At 37.9% G+C, this 21,596-nt stretch overlaps 1 protein-coding gene across 11 annotated transcripts in view; it reads right to left on the bottom strand.

The window, feature by feature from the left end:
* LOC127440151 (nuclear receptor corepressor 1-like) overlaps positions 1-21,596 on the bottom strand; it is a 140,348-nt gene that overhangs the window by 59,680 nt on the left and 59,072 nt on the right. For 8 of the 11 annotated variants that reach the window (XM_051696585.1, XM_051696584.1, XM_051696586.1 and 5 more), the window contains exons 15-18: positions 15,484-15,614; positions 12,936-13,126; positions 12,384-12,482; positions 4,644-4,706 (exon numbers count right to left, since the gene is read on the bottom strand). In XM_051696585.1, coding sequence (XP_051552545.1) covers positions 4,644-4,706; positions 12,384-12,482; positions 12,936-13,126; positions 15,484-15,614 — 484 coding nt within the window. Of the gene's footprint in view, positions 1-4,643; positions 4,707-12,383; positions 12,483-12,935; positions 13,127-15,483; positions 15,615-20,245; positions 20,530-21,596 lie in introns of those variants that run through there. The other 3 variants (XM_051696592.1, XM_051696588.1, XM_051696589.1) reach the window with 3 other exon arrangements.

Genomic DNA, 21,596 nt, shown 5'->3' with positions numbered 1-21,596 from the left:
TTGTGGAGAAACCACCATGCTTTTTGCATACAAAGGCACAGCTGAGTACACTAAGTCACAGCAAAAGAATAATATATTTGGTTGAAAGAAACCTACGTAAGATCCGTAAAGATGTTTATTAAGTAATACAAAGGCAAAGATGCGGCAATATATATTATATTGAGAAGATAACTCATGCAAGATTAAATGCAAAGGCAAAAATGCAGCAATATAGAATACATTATAAAGCCAAACCACGTAAGATCAGAAATATTTTAAATGGGATGAAAGGCAGAAATGTAGCAATATAATTTACATGTAAAGAGAACCCATTTAAGAAAAGATGTTTTGTTTTTAAGGCATGTGATGCAAATAAAATAAACATCCTCACTGTCGGTTTAGGAATTCTTCCTCGAGTTATTTCAGCATTTAATGTTGGTGGGAAAAACAACTTTCTGTGCTTTAGCCACACCAACTGCGCTGGTTTTGCTAACTGTAGCACTTGTCACGCGATCCAAATCTCATATTTTATTTGGTCAGGGCATTTCATCACCAGACGAGGTAACTCACTGTCACAAAAAAAAAAAAAAAAAAAAAAAAAAAAAACTCTTACTTTGTCAGCGCACGAATGTTCATTGTATTGGTGATTTGTTTTACTGTAGTTAATAATTGCTGGAAAATAAACAAAAATTAAAAATATATATTATCATTACAGAACTGTTTTTCAATTTATAAGGGTCACGTTTACAAAGCCAGTACTTCTAAGTTCTGCATCACATCCTTAATGTTGTAGAAGTTAGGTCTATATCGAATAAAGATTATTAATCTAAATAAGTTGAAACTTCTTGCACAAGCATGTGTCTATGTTGAGAATGATCAACAAATAGTTTCCCTTTTTTACTTTAAGCATCCATAATTATGTTTTACGGAAGTGACCATTATGGACTTCTCATAAATCATACAATAGGAAAAATCATAAACCTTTACTGTATATTTGTTTACCATGGTGATTTAGATATATCTCCACTACTGCTACTCGGGCAGCACGATTTTAAATAAAATCACAATTGCCGATTTATTTCCCTTGATACTGTAATTGTGATCATTCATGTCAATTAACAGAAATTATAATTTTTTTGTGTGTGTAGCAACTGAATGCCATATTCTATATGTAGACTACACATCTAAAACAAGCAGAGAATTGTATTTGTGAATTGCTTTAAATCGCATGAAAAAAAAAGTGTTGCTCAAATTAATAAATTATACACAAAGTGAGCAATGCAACAATTCTAGAATACTACGTTGTCACTTCTGATACACTAATAAACTAAATTAAATGCCTCTTTTCTATTACATTCAAACAGATCAGAAAATATGTTGTAAATATAAAATTGTGATGCTACAGGAGAAGACATAAATGGAATGATGTAACTGACAAATTTCACGGTTAAATGCAGAAACTGTAATTGTAATTAGGGCCCAAGCACTGTAAGTGCGGATGCCCTATTGTTTTCCTAAGGATTACTGTTAACACTCTTCTTTTCAAGGTTTCAGGGGCTTCTGGGTCCCTTAACATGCTCAAAAACTGTACACACATCAGAATCATCAGCATTAGAGCTTGGTAAAAGTTCACATGGGCTTAAAATCCAAAAATTTGATTTTTGGGAGGCTCTGTAGTACACGCCTTTTCACCTACAGTCACCAAACTTTGTACACTTATAGATCTCATCAAGCTGAATAACTTTCACCCTCATAGTCATAGGCTCTGCCCAACTGGAAGTCTGCCATTTTGCATTGTTTGAAAAACGCATGCTCTGAAATTTGAAATACTCCTCCTAGGGGATTTATGTGACAGGCACCAAATGTGAGCAATATCATACCAAGACATTGAAGATGCTAAATTGCGAACAGATTTTTGATATTTCAAACGGTGTTACCATGGCGAGGCGATAAATTAATGGCAAAAAATGAAAAACAGGAAGTGCTCATATCTTCGGCGTGCAATGTGCGATTTAGATCAAAATTGAGATTTATGTTTGGTATTGGGGGCTGATCACCTGGATATGACTATTGTGGGGCATGGTTATAGCGCCACCAACTGGCAGCAGGAAGTGTGGCACATTTTACAGACTTTTAAACAGCACTCTTTTTATCTGAACTGCTTCAAATTTTTTATAATAATGTCAAGACAGTACAGATTTAAAATTATGAAGGGATTTTCGATATCTTAACTACTGTTGCCATGGCAACACATTAAACACTATTATTCCTTTTTATGTATATGTTGTTGAGGTACTTGGCATGCTTGAATTTTTATTATCTTCTGCACACACATCAGAATCGTCGGCCATTAGGGCTGGGCAAAGGTTCATTCATGGACATGTAGAGGGGGCTCTGTAGTACCAAACAGAAAATGGCAATGTTCAGGGGACTCTGTAGCACATCCCTTTACAGCTACAGTCACCAAACTTTGTACATACTGTATGTAGATCTCATCAAGCTGGACAACTTTCACACCACAGACATTAGCTCTGCCCAACAGGAAGTCGGCCATTTTGGATTGTTTGAAAATGGCATGCTCTGGATTTTGAAATACTCCTCATAGGGAATTCTTCTGACTGGCACCAAACTTAGGCAACGTCATGCCAAAACATTGAAGATGCTAAATTGCTAACTGATTTTTGATGTCTCAAACGGTGTCTCCATGGCGGCGTGATAAAATAACACAAAAATGGGAAGAAAGAATTGTCTCATGTCTTCGGCGTGCATTGTGTGATTTACATCAAAATTGACCCATATGTTTGGCCTTGAGGGCTGATCACATTGATGTATCTACTGTGGGTCACGGTCGTAGTGCCGCCAACTGGCAGCAGGAAGTGTGGCTCTTACAACAGTCTTTGAAAAAATCTATTTTCATTTACACAAATCACTTAAAAATGTTTGATGCATTGTTTTACTAAAGCAGCCAGGAGGAAATGGGCCCACGGTGCTTGGGCCCGTTGATTGCTTTTTTTTTTTTGTTTAATTGTGCAGCCCTAACTACTGCTATGATCTATGACATGCTTCAATCTAACTGCATTTATAACCTACATTTCAGAAAGGAACATTTAAAAAAGTGATTCATTCCGATCAAGTCAGATGTAGAGGTAAGTTCAACTGAATCGAAGAGAAAAATTTGCACCGACAAGTCATCTTTTTTCTAGCCATCATACAGTTTGGTAAAGAAAAAAGAAACATATTGCAATCATTCTGACAAAGACAGATTTAAACTATAAAATGCTAAACATTAAACATCTCAATATGATGTTGCTTAGCACGAGTCCCACAAGTGCTTGAAGTGCAGTTCACTACAGACACAACAGAATGCAGCTCCTTCACTTTGTTAAAAAAAAAGAAGTGAATGCTAAGCGAAGACTATATTTTAAACCATAGCCATTTGAGGTTAAGTAATTCGGCCTATGCCAATTATCACGATTTCAGTTTTAAACAGATAAATTGTGCAGCCTTAATGGACATCTTACTGATGTCTCACAGATGAAAGCCTGGTAAGACCACTTTTAAGAACTGTCACATCCAACACTGGATTTTCATCATTAATGTGAAAATGATACTGAAAAAAAAAAAAAAAAAAAAAAATTGTTCTTTGGAGAGCCAAACCTTACCTATTCTGTGGGGATTATTGCTTCTGAATTGTGTTGTGTCACATCCATAACTTGAATTGCTATTAAAAAGCAAAACGTTTGAAATACGACTGAAAGTGAATATTTAGGTATTGTTGCACACTTCATGTGTGGTGGATATGTGATGCAATTTCCATAAAATTAGCTCCTTTATGAAAGTAAAATATAGACCTAAATGGACATCACTTGGATTTTTCATGGTAAGGCTGACATTTACATAGAACTGTCCTTTTGATTTTTTTTTCCTGTAATTTCCATCACTCTCAAAGGTGATTAGTCATTAGTGTGGTATTAGAACAAATACTACTATAATGTATAAATAGTAACAAAATATATTTTTTGCATTACACTAATGAGAATGTGATTTCTTTTCCATTATATTAATGAGAATGAGGGGAAAAATTTGCTTAAATGTCATGAATATGTCACAATGCAAAAAATAATAATGGTCCTAAAATTGGGGTTCATCTTCTTTATATAAAATGTGATGTCTTATTTCCTTTTGATTTTGTGCTGAAATGTGACCTGGATTTGTTTTGCAAGGTTAAAAAAAAAAAAAAAAAAAGCTTTTACTAAAAATCTCAGTAAGCTTTTTTTACTCATAGAAGAACATTTGTACTTAAACACAGGAGTAGTTCTGAGTGCAGGGTTCATTCGCAGTCTTTAGGTGAATGGTCTTCCTTTTAAAGTTTCTAATGTGTCGAACGGTCACAGTTACTTCAGTTTTTTCTGTACAGTCCTGATCTGAATAGATTACTACAAAGAGGATAATCACAAACCCAGCCAACTTCCCCCATTCGTGAAAACACAGAGAACAACAGAGACATAAAAAAAAAAAATTAAAAAAAGACAGAGTGAAAAAGTGTGGTGGAGTATTTGTTCATGTGTGAAGATGAGATCAGACAGAGCCAATTAAAAACCAGAGAAGGACAGAGGGAATGGGGCGAGAGAGTGCACGAGGATGAAGTAAAAGTCAAGCAGTACCTTTTTTGGCAATCTCCATCTCCTCCTCCGTCCAGCGAGACGTCTCTCCAGCTTCAACTGCGCCTGTAGCGACACACACCGTCAGCAACGTCAGTGAGCGAGAACTCACCAAGTACTACACGACACGGCTCATCTCACACCCTCCCTCTCAGTCCATTTACACTCCCGGGCTGCAGAGACCTCCCCCCTCCCTCACTCTCTCTCTTGCACTCACCAGCTTTCTGTCCTTTGCCCTATTTATTGCTTTCCCTCCCTTGCGCTCAATGGACAAACTCGACAGTCTCACCTCTCTCTTTCTGCTGTCTTTCTCTCTCTAGATCTCTTTCTTGTGGAAAGCCCAGTCAGCTGATCTCAACCAGACAGTAGAGGAGGGCACAAGCACCACCCTTTTGGATTCAAGACCAACACACACACACACACACACACACACACACACACATATACACACACACATACACACACACATACACACACACACTCACCCATATCATTAGGCAGTCTGTCTCATAACAGTAGCTGAGCAGAACCGAGCAACACAACAACCCCTCCCTACGTAATTTCCACTCAAACTACAGTGTGAGAGAGAGAGACACCGCAGTAGAGATAAAGCCAGTGCTCTCCACTCCCTCCCTTTCTGAGGGTCTCCTTGAGATTAACTAAACACTACGACAGATTTAGCACAGTGTGAACCTCTGACATTTATGCAAGAGTGTGAGTGTGTGTTGCCGTACTGTTTAGATGACTTGTGCAGGACGTCTCCACTAAAATTCTTCAAATAAACGGCTCTTTGGTGACCCACTAGACGCCGTTTACATTACCCATAACCCCTGAGTGCATGTGTGTTTTGGTCGTACATTCATACTCTTGAGCTTTTGTCTTGTTGATCTGGGTTTAGACACTGAATCAAAGCATTAGATCAGATGCAACTGGCTATTAGCCCTTAAAGGGATAGTTCAGCCAAATATAACATTCTGCAATCATTTACTCACCCTCATGTTGTTCCAAACACATATGACTCTGTGTATTTTAGCCTCAGCCACAATTTAATTTCATTGCATATTTTTCCCATACAATGAAAGTGAATGGTGGCTAACATTCTGCCAAACATCTCCTTTTGTGTTCCAAAAAAAGTCAGCTATACAGGTTTGGGACAACAATGAAGGTGAGTGAATGATGACAAAATGTAAATTTTGGGGTAAACTATCCCTTAAACCCACTGTAACAAGTTTACATATGTATGAAAATAACTTGCATTCAGAAACATGGACAGCCCAGGAGATAAAACCAAGCATTGGCACAAATCCCATCAGGTGAGATGGGCCCCTATTCTCAATCACAAGGCATTAGAGACTCATATCTTCTCATACACGCTCACCACAAGGGCTTGAGGTTTAATAGCATTACTGGCCCATAAGATCAAAGTACATTCCGCTGAAGGGTATGGAGATGATCAAGGTGGAACAGGTAATGGGAATCAGTCCGTCTCTAAACAGCAAGAAAGAGACACCACGAGAAGCATCCAATCTTCACTGTACAGCGCAGTATTTAGCCTCAATTGACACTTTCTGACATGGACACCAACTGTGTTTAGTGGCAAACATATACTTAACAGTATCTACCAACCAAAACTCAAACAAAACAATCAGGCCAGTTTTTCATTCCCCTTTTCGCTCTAATCAAAGTCCTCCTGAGACTCGCCGTGTTTACCTGCCTCTCATTATTGTCTCCATGGCGATCCCTTCACCCACTGTCACCACGGCAACACAAACTCGGAGACCTTGAGAGTCTGGCATTGGGTGGCAGGAAGAAGAGAAGGGATTTGGAGATGGAAAGAATGGACAACCAATCTCACCGAAAGCGATCAAGCAAAAGAGCAACAGGGGAAAAAAAAGAATAAGAAAAAAAAGGGTAGAAAGGAGAGGATGAGAGTGAGTGCACAAGGAATAAACACTAAAATGAAGATGTCATAACAGTGTGCGAACAGATGAAAAATGGACCTGAAGAGCTGCTTTATTGTTCTCAAGGCTGTGATGATCAAAACCCTTACAGTGGGTATCCATTCAGAATAGGCTTTCTACCACCGCGATCAAAACATGAATGTGTCATTAGCAGCTCTAACCCGCTAAGGGGTGCTATAACCATAGAATTTCAACAGGCCTGAGCTGAATGCCTCAGAGCTCTTTCTCCCAACATAGCGACCATTAAGTTGGAGGTGGTAAGGGCAAGTTAAGCTTGTTTTGCCAGCTGCCATAAAAGGGAAGAAAAAGAGGAGGAAGAAAAAGAAACAAGAAGAACAAACACTGATCTGCTGGAGGGACACAGCAATGGAGACCATGATAAACACTTTCCTGCAACATTCAGCGTTTTACGAGGACGCCCACACATCGGGACTTATTTGTTTCCATTTATCCATTCACATTTCATTAGAGAGAATTATCATTGAGTATTTTTATGCACACGTTATGAGCCAGCGTCATGTAGGACGCATATATGCATATCCAAACAACTTCCAAAAACTGTGCTTTCTTTTAATGTGCTGATGGGCTAGCCCATACAGGATTATCAAATGTGAATTAATTCATTTATATGTGAACCATTGTATCATACTATATGTTATATTATCCTGGCAATAAAAACAAAAGAAAAAGTGAACAGAATCATTCTTCATGGAAGCATCAAATGAAATACTGTAAAATATTTTAATAAGAATAGTAATTTTCCATTACACACATTAGGCTGGAAGTGTTGTGATTACTTGGATTATTTGTATAATATTTGTCTCAATACATGCATTTGAGTTTTACGCTCTACGTTATAACTAGAAACGCTATGCAATTTAAAATTGTAGGTTACGTGCTTTGTTATTTGTTATCTGTCTAGCATTTTATTAGTAGTTGCCATTAACCGATGGTGTCACAAAGTTTGATATATATTTTATAGAATGACTGTTGCACCCATGTGTAAATAGCATCTGTAAACAGCTGTTCACACCACAATAGTCTCTTGGCAACATAGAAATACACGACAAACTGCATTGAGTGTGTCGTTCCAGTGGCGTGGAGCATTACGCCGCTGTGCCTGTACCTTTTCTATTAGAGTTCGAGTCCACGCATGTCGTTTAAATTTACCCATTCTCTTTCCTGTCTCCACTCTTAATGTTTTCTTTAACAGTACTTATAATAATACATAAAAATTATTATAAATGTAGTTTTACTATAGTAATATTGTTGACGGAAAATAGATTTGATGCAATTAACCATGGTGTTACTACTGTAATATGGCGTTAATATATTAATAACTAACCATGTTTACTTTTGTGAATAAATGTGTATTTATGCAAAAAAAGTCATGTCACACGTCAGCTGGGTACATTTAAGTTATGAAATAATGGAGTTCTCTGGTGACAATCGAACACTTGAGGTGGCCGTTAAAGGTGGGCTATTATCTACCCCATCCCCCATGTGAACACAGACAAAGGCAATGTGGCAGGGGCTTGTGAAACTCCAAAAGACTGAAAGAGATTTGGACGTTTAGATTTTTCACCCAGATCTTTGTGAACTACCCTCACGCTATTGTTCTGTATTAATGTAATTCAGATGAAATATAAACTTTATCATGTAATTATGAAAGCTTCCGCACTATGCGACTGTACCGCCTATGGTTTTACCTTTTAAAACCCAATCGTTGTGACAAATATAAGGTTAATTGTATGAACTATACACAGTATAAAACCAAATGACCAACAATAATCTTAAAGGGCACAGAGTCAGAAAAAGCCACAGCGCAAAATGGATTGAAATGCAAATAAAAACCATGCAATGCTGAAATAATGTCTGCATTTGTTTCGAATGCTATAATTCACTTCAGCAATATCAAATGCTACTATATATATGATCAAATGTGTATTTATTACAAACAAACAATAAGAAAAGTGAGATTCGATCCGACGATTTTTGCTAGAGTGCCAAACACATTACCGCTGATCTATCAAAGTATTTATATTCAAAGAACGTGACTACCTACTACCGTGTCATTTACAGTACAACACAGGTTAAAAGCATTGTTATTTTTTTCAATAGGGCTAACAAATAAAATTACGAATGTTCACAATGTATTTTCAGGAGGATAATTAAATAACTATTACCTATGAAGCAACTGCTTTCATTTATTGAAAAAGGCTGACACTGTAGCATTTTTTTTCTGTATACCAACTGTGACCAAAATTCCATATACCAGAGATCTTCTATACAGATATAACAACCTCCGCTTTTTCATCACTGGAGAGAGCATAGCGGTCAACTAGCCTGTTACGACAGTAAGTCACTGTTTGCAGATATCATTCAAACGAATGGGGAGAGCCGTAAACTGACACCTACCTGTAGCAGGATTTTGTCTCTTCTCTTTTAAAACAGCAATTTTATCATAGTAAACTCCACACACAGTTAATTCCAAAAGGAATATTTAGTGTAAAACATGTTGAAGAGTAGTGTACAGCAGTCAATTCATTAAATTATGATCTGTTTCCTCACAAAAGCTGTTTATTCAGTGTAATGAATCATCTCCTACATAGACATCCATTTTTAAAAAATGGCCTCGTCTCCTCGCCAGTGTACCGACCATAGTATTTCTATGGGACCATGCTATTTTAGGCTAAGGTTGTAGTCTGCCATATGTAAGAAGGGTTCTGCATCTATCTTCAATGTACTGCGATGAGAGATGCAGCAAAAGCCAGCTAATTTTTTTTAGTAATTATAAATCATGAAAGGTGATACTGCTGTTTGACCAGAGCCAAAATATAAATTTTCTTTTAATAATGTTTTATCTTTCAAGTGATGCGGCTTCATTTCGCCAAAGTCAAGCAGCTATGAAGTAAGAGAGAGCAGGGTTAAAAACACTTGTGGGTCTTTGCTCATTTATTTAGACATGTCAGTTATCTGTACGTGTCAATTATATTTATAACAATCGATTCGAATACAATTAAACTGGAAATGCACATAGTATGATGCTATTCTTAAATAACACCTAGTATGTCACAGTAATAAACTGTAATTTTTACACTGTAATAAATATAAAAGCACTATAATGTGAATATATACAGTTGAAGTTTACATACACCTTAGCCAAATACATTTAAACTCAGTTTTTCAAAATTCCTGACATTTAATCGTAGAAAACATTCCCTGTTTTAGGTCAGTTAGGATCACTACTTTATTTTAAGAATGTGAAATGTCAGAATAATAGAAGAGGATTATTCATTTCAGCTTTTATTTCTTTCATCACATACCCAGTGGGTCAGAAGTTTACATACACTTTTTTAGTATTTGGTAGCATTGCCTTTAAATTGTTTAACTTGTATCAAACATTTTGGGTAGCCTTCCACAAGCTTCTCACAATAAGTTGCTGGAATTTTGGCCCATTCCTCCAGACAGAACTGGTGTAACCGAGTCAGGTTTGTAGGCCTCCTTGCTCGCACATGCTTTTTCAGTTCTGCCCATAAATTTTCTATCGGATTGAGGTCAGGTCTTTGTGATGGCTACTCCAATACCTTGACTTAGTTGTCCTTAAGCCATTTTGCCACAACTATGGAGTTATGCTTGGGGTCATTGTCCATTTGGAAGACCAATTTGCGACCCAGCTTTAACTTCCTGGCTGATGTCTTGAGATGTTGCTTCAATATATCCACATAATTTTCCTTCCTCATGATGTCATCTATTTTGTGAAGTGCACCAGTCCCTCCTGCAGCAAAGGACTCCCACAACATGATGCTGCCACCCCCATGCTTCACGGTTGGGATGGTGTTCTTCGGCTTGCAAACCTCACCCTTTTACCTCCAAACACAACGATGGTCATTATGGCCAAACAGTTCAATTTTTGTTTTTTTATCAGACCAGAGGACACTTCTCCAAAAAGTAAGATCTTTGTCCCCATGTGCACTTGCAAACTGTAATCTGGCTTTTTTATGGTGGTTTTGGAGCAGTGGCTTCTTCCTTGCTGAGCAGCCTTTCAGGTTATGTCGATATAGGACTTGTTTTACTGTGGATATAGATACTTGTCTTCCCGTTTCCTCCAGCATCTTCACAAGGTCCTTTGCTGTTGTTCTGGGATTGATTTGCACTTTTTGCACCAAACTACATTCATCTCTAGGAGAAAGAATGCATCTCCTTCCTAAGCGGTATGATGGCTGCATGGTCCCATGGTGTTTATACTTGCGTACTATTGTTTGTACAGATGAATGTGGTACCTTCAGGCGTTTGGAAATTGCTCCCAGGGATGAACCAGACTTGTGGAGGTCCCCTTTTTTTTTTCTGAGGTCTTGGCTGATTTCTTTTGATTTTCCCATGATGTCAAGCAGAGGCACTGAGTTTGAAGGTAGGCCTTAAAATACATCCACAGGTACACCACCAACTGACTCCAATTAGCCTATCAGAAGCTAATTGGCTAATTGCCTAAAGGCTTGACATCATTTTCTGGAACTTTCCAAGCTGCTTAAAGGCACAGTTAGCTTAGTGTACGTAACATTATGACCCACTGGAATTGTGAAAAATGAAATCTGTGCAGTGGTTAAAAAATTAGTTTTAATGATTTCAACCTAAGTGTATGTAAACTTCTGACTTCAACTGTAGTTTATATTTAATGTGTATATACTAATGTTAGTCTATAAACAACACATCATAAGATTATGAAACACAGACATTATTTACACCACCAGACTACAATGTAAACATTAATCTTATACACTAATACCAGTTGCTTTCTGTCTATTCTTCATAAGATAAAGCAGCTCTTACATTCATACAGATGGGACATCACAGATGTTTTGTAAGATTGTGACCAAATCAGAGCAGAAAACAACACAAACATGTCTAACTTCTGAATGAGAGATATTCACAGTGATGTACCAGTAGTTGTGTGTGCACTCGCTGGTGTACGGAGATGAATCGTGGATAAAATATATTTAAATGTCCGCAAAAGTCAAATGTGGCCATATTTGTTCTGACCTCAGACCTGTATACACCTTTGCTGGGACTTGGCATGGATGAAAAGTGTTTGAGATTTTTCTTGATGTCATTTTATGGGTGTTTTTTCATTCACCGCCATTACTATCTCCCGCTAATGGTCACAAATTCAGCGGCTGTGGGAAAAAGTGACGTCACTGAAACAGGTCACTTTAATGCTGCCATTTATTTTGCAATGTTAGATCATTGTAAGAAAATACAATACAAATAATAATATTCAAATTGTTAATCATAACAGCTCAATTCATTCACACGATGGTGCCAAAAATACAATAGTGACAAAAGCGTCCCTTTGCGCCTCCTGGCGGTGATTTTGTGTACGTGTCTCATGTGTGAGAATTTAAAGTTTTCACGCGGTGGTACTCCCCGCAGTAGTAAGGCTCAATCTGGTTGCTTACCCACTGTAGCTAACCAGAGTCCCCATCGCACCATTTCTGTACGACAAACCCCAGTTACACACACACACACACACACACACACACACACACACCTCACTGTGGTCACAAAAAGCAGCAAAAAAAAAAGAAAAATGAAAGTGACTTTTCAGCTTCATAATGAGATAACAGATGATAGAGAAAAATCTAAGCTCCATAAAACAACAGCAGAATCAGCAGACAGTCATCACAGAAAAACCTTTCACCTTTCTGAGAAGTGGGAGCATGATGTAAAGAAAAACTAAAGACAAAAAGAGGAAGTGTGTATGAGAGAAAGAGATGGTGTTTACCTCGTGGGTCTGTGCTGGGTGTAGGAGTTGGTTTCGCAGGCTCTCGTGCAGGTTTCTGCACCGGCTCAGGTTTAGAGGGGGGAGTCGGCTCTGGCAGAACTACGACACACACACAAAATAAACCATAAGTACTGGGACTCAATTCATATGTGTGTGTACATGTGTCGTAATATTAGGAAGTCTGATTCATTTTAGTGAATCAGTTTGTCAAAACAGATTTTCAGTAAAGTGGTAAAAAATATAAAAATAATAAAAAGCAATCATCAATAGTTCCCAGGTGATCCCGTGTATAACTGTACAATTCATTGTTGTAGTGAAACAAATGTAAATGAGGAAAAAAATAACAGAATGCAACTTTAAATGCTGCTGGTTTATCACTATGTTTTTTTTATTTAGATACGTCACCCTCCTCTATTAAACCCCCAAACAAAGTTTGGCCTTACAGTGATTTATAAACACTTCATGAACTGGCCTGACCAAATCATAGTAAAGAAGCATTTTAAAAGAGTGATTAATTCACAAATCATTAATGTATATGTGTATGAGTGTTACCTGGTTCAGGTGGGGGTGGAGGCGGTTCCTCAGCTGACCCAGATGCAGCCTCATTATTTGCCATGGAGCGGGTGGTGATGCGGCCCTTGCGGCGGCCCTGGCTGTTGGCAGTCTTTCGGCCACGCAGCGTGCTCTGTTCCTTACCCTCTTCCTCCTCTCCTTCACACTTTTCTTTGTCTTTGCTGATGTCCCTGTGAATGTAAAGACGAGGAATAAAGACTCTCCTTTTTGCGATTAAATTAAACAGGGTTTGCTCACCGTTTGGCCAATGAATTTCCATGACTTTTCCAAGTTACTCTATTTCTAGCTGATAAAATATTTTAGAGCTGAGCATGACTAGAAAAATTTATATTCACCACAGAAATGTTCAAGATTGTATGAATCTCCATGATTTTTTCAGACCTGGATATCACAATTACATTTCCAGGCTTATATCTTAAATCGATTAAATCGATCCAAATGTTTAGAGCAAGCAGAACCTTGAGTTACAAACACAGACAGAGTTTCTCACCTGATATGATAATTGATAAGGTTACTAAAACTACATAAGTAGGGTCTAAATGCTTTGATATATCAGCCTTATTGCACAGTTTTCATAACAGAAGCACACCCAGATCACATAACCACTTTGATACCCCTTTGTTTATTCATAAAATAAATAAATAAAAATCCAAGTTTTTTCAAGATGAATTCCAAGTTTTGTTGAATTACAGGTAGTGGCATAACAGACCCTGGGTAAAGCACATGGCCGCCTTCAATCCAAATGAGGTTAATGTCTGTGTAACAATAAAACTCAACAACAAAGTAAATTTCCTTTATGAAGAACCAATCCCTAAAGTTTAAGCTTACCTAAAAGTTTAACACTATTGTTTTGCAGCCTTACAAGCACTGGTATTTCCTTAAGGAAATACAAATATACTGTAGTTGTAGAAGTTGTGATTTAAATACTGATGTAACAGTGGAGAGAGAGACTGAGAGACATTGTGTCATTTCCCTGTGTTGAGCTTTCAGTTTCATGATAAAAGCTATCGACTGCTTCAGCACGGATTGAATGGGGTTATAAATAGGCCGTTTAAGTAAAAAGGTTCTTTCTGATATGAGAGGCAAAATTTTCTTTGCCAGCTGATGCAAGACAATAAGTCAGAGCTGACTTGAGATAATTGATTTACAGTATGAGCGAAAGGGTGTTTAGAAAGGGTATGTGCCCGGTTGCATAAAACAAGTTTTTCCCTTAAGTATAACACTTAAAGTGTGATTTTTCCCTTACCTAAGGAAATGACACGAGGGCGTTGCATATAAACCCTTATACACTTCTCTTAGCTAAGGGAAGCCGTTAAGGAATTTACTACAGTGAGCCAGATTTTTACCGTAATAAAATTATACTGTTACCATGGATACGACATGTCCCTACCTACTTTCAGAAGATCAAAAATGTCCCGACCAACATTTGGGCAATTTAACCACATAGAAAATACTTTAACTTTATACTATGTTTTTATTTTCATTTAAATGACTATTAAACTTTCTCAGAATTATTACTGTTAATTATTGTCCGACCTCTTCTGAAGTGGCGAATACATTGGGGAGCATTATCACGTGTTAACTGTTCATATTCTCAGCACTTTTCAGGCTGCACCAATCACATTCATTTGTGATTACTGCATAAAGATTTTTTTCAAACTAATTTCTGGAGGAAACACGGGCGGATTTCCATTTGTATGATGTACAATCCTCGAAATTAATAGATTCAAACACTTTTTTGAGTTCAAATCTTTCAAATGTAAGTAAAAAATAAAAAAGTCCTGAGTTTTGCATGCAGAAAAATTAATGAAGGATTCTGCTTTTACAGCCGGTAAGCGCCCTCCTGAGGAAGACACCACTGAATTTTAATGACTGTGTCAGTTAAGGGGTGGATGGTGGTGCAAGATGTTTAGATGCTTGTATAACTGTGCAGAGAACTGATTGCCATCCTAAATTAAGAGTATTAGTGGTGGTCAGTAAGACTGTAAGATACATAGCCTATATACATATTCGCGAAATATCGCAAATGATCTTGCTACATGATTTTAATGCATCTGTATATACAGTTTATTAAGATGCAGAGAGCAGAAAATACTAAGCACACTTCTGTGTGTGTGTTCTTATTGGACCACCCTCCAGCTTGCTGGCAATTGCTCATATTATGTGACATCAAATATGTACTCCTGCAATAGTTTTTCTTTCGCGAAATAAATCGCCTTGACCTACTGTACTCTTCAATTGATTCAATAAACTAAGCCATCTTTTTAGAAACCCTTTAACTCTTTAACGTAAACTTAAGGTGGAGTTTCCCCAACCTTAAGGTTTACTTAAGGGGCTTTATGCAACTGGGCACTGGGCCCTGGTTAGAATCATTTAGAGGCTTGTTGATCCTTGTGAAAAAACTGCAGATATATAGAATTCCAGCAGTCAATTAAAAGTGAATCCTGTATTACATACACACACAGCATTGACTTAAGGGAATCACTTAGCTACCTAAGATAAAAATAAAAATAAAAACAGGACTAACTTAGAGTCCTCTTTTTCATCTTTCTCCTCCTCTTCCTTCTTTTCCTCGTCTTCTTTCTTCTCTGATTTCTCCGATTTGTCCTCTTCGTTCTTGTCTTCTGTCTTGTCTTCCTGTGAGGGTCGCGTTATCTGCTTTAATAGAACAAGAAAAGCTTTTAGACAGTTGGCCTTTTTAAGAGCATAGGGCTACAACCAGCACTTAACCATAAAATGTGCTGTACTTCATCAATCCATCTATGAGGCAAAGAAATGATTGTGTACCATCAAACACCATATGGGCAGCATCCACCGAGAAAATCATGGTACAGTCCCTTTCTTTCTCATTATGAAGGGCTAATCTGTGCCAAGATTGTGTGGGACTGAACTACAAAAATAAAAGTAGTCTGGACAAAAAACAAAACTGATCCTGAGCTTAGAAAGTTATCCTAAGCTTAGCTTTCCATGCTAAAAAAGTCCTTATTTTTCTATGAAGACATTATGAAACTTGTCTGATTACCAGTGTGATGATAGATGTAATGCACATCATACAAACACAATATGGCTTTAAGGTAAAATGGCATGCCTGCTTTTTAACTAGTTCACCAGCAAGGCCATGGTCAGCCAGCCTCCCAGGAAAGTTTTGCTAGTGAGTAGAATGGCTGTGTTGGTCCATCAGGCAGACTAGCACCAAACCAGCACTAACTAACAAAAATGGAATGACAAAACAGCATTTCAAGGAAGGTCAGACATTTTAACGCGCCAGTATGCAATGATGTTAGCAGTATGTGATGAATAAAGGGAATAAGTAAAAACAAATTGAAGGATTTTCAAAATTGTAAATTAATAAAAGAAAGAGAAAGAGAGCAGGGACATTTTTAAGAGGGAGGAAGCAGATGATCAAGAGAAAGAAAAAAAGCTGAACAGAGCAAGGGCTGGCCAATCAGAACGGAGATCTGCAGGCAGTGCTCACATGACTGAGAAAACCCCGTCCACACATGAAACATGACCTCAATGTGTAATATAAGTGTAAATAAAGTGTGTGTTAGGAGAGTGCTTTTATCCTATTGACAGAATACAGGAGTAAAATATACACGAAAGCACAATGGCCAATGTAAACGAGAATGCAGAAACAAACATGAGCAGTAAGAAAATCTGATTTGGGCACCTTCCATCTGTAGCCTTCCATCTGATTTAAACACATATCTAATCTGCAGGTGCCGTAATTACACAGCAAAAGAGGATGCCAGCAGAAATACTGACAAAACAGTGAGATGAATGTAATACTGGGGAGATGTTTCACTTCAGTTTATACTCAAAAGAAACATATCAACATTGAGCAATGTTAGCAAATTAGGTTTGCCAATTTGTCTGTACTTGATAGACTCAACAGACTTCATTGTCTTTCAAATAAGATGTTCTTGTTAGGGTTATCCGCATGTGAAAATCAGGTGACGTTATTTTATTTGTCAATGTGCACTGGGCGATGTCTGTTTACACTCATTCCAAATGTGAGTTAATTATAAACACAATTGTAAACAAAGTAAAACTATTGGATCCAAGCGGAAGAAAGTCTAGTGTATCTCTCTAAACGTACAGCCCTAAGTCATGCTATGGGCATTTCCAGTCACCAATACTTAAGTGAAAATGGAAGCCTAATTAGATAAGGTCTTCTTTAGACTAACTTAAGACTAAGTGCAATGCTGCAGTCAGTGGTGAAGGTATTTTTTTTCTCCTTCTGTTTGGAGAGGGAGCCAGAGCGCTAATGGCCTGAGGTTCTTTATCATGGTTGCTGGCGCAAAGAGAGGGACCGGAGTCCCCCTCCTCCTCCTCAGTCTGTTCCACGAAAGAGAAGCAAAGCACTGGAACAAGCCGAACTCAGCCAACACAAATAAGTTGTGCAGCTGCCAGATGGGACCAAAAAAAATGTCAGAACCTCTGCCACAGAGACGTGGAGAACAAATAGGAGGGAAAAAGGAAGGGAAACCAATGCATGAAACAAAATAGCAACCATGGAGCGGATGAAGGATCAATCGTTCATTCTGTAGGTTGAAGGACAGGAGTGATGTGCTTGTTTCAATGTTTTCTTCCATTTACAATGAACTTACACATGAATCAAAATAAATGTGCATTTCTGCTGTGTTTAGAGCTCCACCTTCAAGTTTACAATGACTTTAAATTCCACTTAAAGAAGCTTTACAAGGAATTCCTATAAAGTAACTGTGTTAAGGCTCAGGGTTTTTCGTTAATTTTCACCACTAATAAAGCTGTTATTTCACTAAGCAATGATCATTTCAGGATCAAAATTTATTAAACCGGTGACAATTCAACTGTTGCTAGAACAGATGTGTTGGTTTTACAGAGAAGCTTCTTCTGTCCGTCTCCACTAGATATTGAATCTGACTTTGTGGATTCAAGCTGTAATATAAAAGCAAAGATTTTACACATTCAAGTGATGACTACAAGTATGACTCTGGGAATAAAAAGGTTTACACAAACACATTGATTTACTTTAACCCTCAGAGACCCAGTAAAGCAAAACTGCAATGTTTTTTTCTCAAATCCCTACATGTTTAGTGATAGAACAACAACTAAATTTCAGGCTGCCGAAGAAATTATAAAATAAATGTAATAATTGATGTTTGTGTCATCAGAGCAGATCACGTGCGTGAGCCACAGGACAGAGCGGCAGACCACAAAACCTCTTCAACCCATTTTCCATGATTCCAACAGCACTACAAAGAAACAATTCAGTGTCAAGTTCAAAAAGGCATCTGATGCTTTTGTGATCAATAATAACTCACATATCAAACATTATGTTGCAACTATGTTAATAATTATTTAATTTCAATTATATAATCAATCTTTGCCTGTCTGGATGACCATGTAAGCAATCTTCGACCATTTTTGACAACATTTTCACAACATTCACTTACAAGAAGGGAAAGAAAATAGACCACCAATATCGATTATTGGGTTTCTGAGACAAAGTGTATCATGATTAGAGAGAAAGGGAGCAAGAAATGAAAATTAAGCTACTGTACATATTCTAAGATCTTATCTTTTATTGGAGACTTTGGAGATTACAGCTTAACAGGGTACCTTTGAAGAAGTTTCATTCTGTTTTTTGTGGTCATTCTGACATAGAGGTAAAGTCTCAGAAGGTGTGGATATTTCTGTAGCTATCAACACAACCTGCAGTACAAATAATTAAAGCCAATTCAGACAAACTTCGCAGCACTTAAATTATACTATTTTGAAATTTTTCAATTCCCACCAAGACAAATCATTGAAATTTTGTGACAAATGTGAGAACTGTAGAAGAGGCTGAGAAACACAAACACACACATAGAATTTGGAAACAAAATGCTAGTACATAGACAGGGCTGGGTAAATTACTGATTGTCTGATTAATCCGGATATTTGTTATGGGATTGTGCCCACTCTAAATGTTGTGACCTTTCACATTAAATAAATAAAATTAAATACATTGTTTTCTAGTGGGTATATTTTTCCAGGCAGCTCTCTGTGCTATACTTCCTTGCCTGTCACCCCCTTCCTTTTCTGCTGGCTCCCAGAGCCAGTGTCAGACTGTTTGGGGCCATGGAAGTGTCACTTGCTCAATTGTGCCAGTGCAGTGTTGCAATATCTTACATGTGTTGATCATGTGTTTTTATGCCTTGCATACATTTGGTTTTTCTGGGATGCACTGAACATTGTAGTAGAGAATTCTGATTTAAATGTCACCATCAAATGTCAACAGGCTGACACAGATGAGGTTTTTGTTAAAATTGTGAACTTGTGAAAGTCTTTGAAACATCAAACAGATCATAATGGTGCAATGTCACCATTTCCCATTATTTCTTGCAAAAGTATGTATAAATTCATAGTTTATGAATTCATCTAATTTTATTATAGTTGTAGAATTTCAACTATTTTTGCAAATGAGAAAGCTATTTGTAGAAAATTGATTTTATGAATAAAAAATGTTAAATGAAAAAAAAAAAAAGATTTCTGCCACATATAAATATTGTTGCTAAAAATTAAATGTAATATTTTTGTGGTTGTGAAAATGTTGGCAGGCTAAGTAAAAATTTGAACTACTGTCCCAGCAGGAGAAAAAAAACAAAACCAAAACAACAACATTTCTGTCTTTCTCTTTTTTTCTGTCAGGGCTCAACAATAAGCCTGGCCCACTGGTCTTGGGCTAGTGCGTGTTTTGGGTCACTTGCAGGCCAGGCCAGTTCAATCTTACATTCATTGTATATGTGTCAATTAAAAACCAAGTAATTTTGTTTATTAAAAAAATTGGCTTTAATAACAATATATTGCTAAAAAAAACATTTTGCATATTTTGCAGTGTGGCTAGTGAAAATGTTGACAGGGCAAGTACAAATCTATAGTTCTGGTCCAATTGGGCCAGCAGATAAAATCCTTACTGTTGAGCCCTGATTCATGAACCATGCCTTCACTATAATAGGATTAATTAATTCACTAATTATTTAAAATATATATTGTTTATATATTATCTACTATATTGGTTAGATATCACACTTTACAATGACTGTCATTAACAATATTACCAAACCTTATTACATGACTCTCTGGAATACCTAATGCTGATTGGTCAACTTTTTCAGTAATGACCTCTAAACTGTATAACCTAACCCATTTCCTACAAAGCTGTTCTACTTTCGTTTCTCCCAAATTACACTCTGATCCTTCTTCTCATATAATAAAATACATTTCAGCTCACACACACGATTCACACATGAATTTTACAGTACCTTCATTTACGATTATCTGCTCCTCAAAAATGTCCCCTTCATCCCATTATATATCCCAGAATGCTGTGCAGCAGAAGCCAGAGTTAGTGACAGGAACAGGCTGAGCAGGAGAGCGAGTCCCGGGCTGCCTGACAGCAGCATACGCTGGATCAGATCCTCAGCGGTGGGGCTGCCGGGACCCAGCTAGCACATATTCCAAGAAAGCTTGCCATTGAGTTGTTTGAGCCAGCTAAAGCAGCAGTGGTATCTCTATCTCACGCACACACACAAAAATGTGCACTAACTAATCTGGGTGTCAGGGTCAGCCCAGGTAATCCCTGCAGGGTGGAGGGGGAGAGGAGAGTGGCCGATCTTAACCCGGCCCAGTCAGGATTTTGATTGGCACAGCAAGCTGCTCTACAACTTTCTCACTGGTGTCGGTAGAAACGGCACATACCACTGCGCAGAGCTCAGGAGGGGTGTCTCACACACATTCTCCGGCCCTCCCTCTTTCTCTGAAATAGTCAGGGACGGCAGAACACATGCTTCCATTTTTTAAAATTTTTTTTTTAAAGGAAGAAGAAATGTCTCTTTCCGCTTATGCATATTGTTCTGGCTTGTACTCGTGCTCTCTCTCGCTTGCTCGCTCTCGCACTCTAACATTCTCTGGGGACTCAGTGAACAGAAAGCACAAGCAGAAGTTTGTTTGGAACAGTGTTCAGAACTCTACATGAGCTGAACTGAACTGACACAAACACTTTTATGGGTCTCTAATGTGGAGTAGGGTCATACACTCCACCCACACACATACTCAGTTAAGAGGCCCTTTTGCATACACACAAACTCAGAGCATTTTAAAGATTAGATAAACATGATTTTGGTTGTCCTCTGTTTAATCAGTATGTGAATATAAGAATCTCAACAGGTGGTACAGGAAACTACAACTGTGCTGTATATTGACCTGTAATGCAGATCAACCGATAGCTAAAGAAACTCCGGGAATCACTTTTGCCTGCTGTTCTGAACACGCATGCAAACGATAAAGGCTGCACATATGCCCACTCACTGAAACCGCCTGGGGCTACTGGAGGCTGCAGGGTTAGGAAAAGTGTGTGTGCAGAGCAGCTCAGATCATCTCCTCATTACTGTAGCTCAACTCCTGACTCAAAAACACCTGCTTTCAATGACCTGCAGCCTCGGCTTGTGATGTGTGCAGAAGCGGTGTTTACAGAAGGCCTCTGTTACACACACTCTTATACAGTGCTGTCTATACTGTTTAGGTAGCCTGAAATATAGCTGTAATTAATGCCCAGGGTTGGGTTACTTCTGAAATGTATTCCACTACAGATTACAGAATACATGCTGTAAAATG

This window comes from Myxocyprinus asiaticus, chromosome 4, assembly GCF_019703515.2.
Source record: "Myxocyprinus asiaticus isolate MX2 ecotype Aquarium Trade chromosome 4, UBuf_Myxa_2, whole genome shotgun sequence".
Taxonomy (NCBI): Eukaryota; Metazoa; Chordata; class Actinopteri; order Cypriniformes; family Catostomidae; genus Myxocyprinus; species Myxocyprinus asiaticus.
This window is presented reverse-complemented; position numbering and strand designations above follow the sequence as displayed.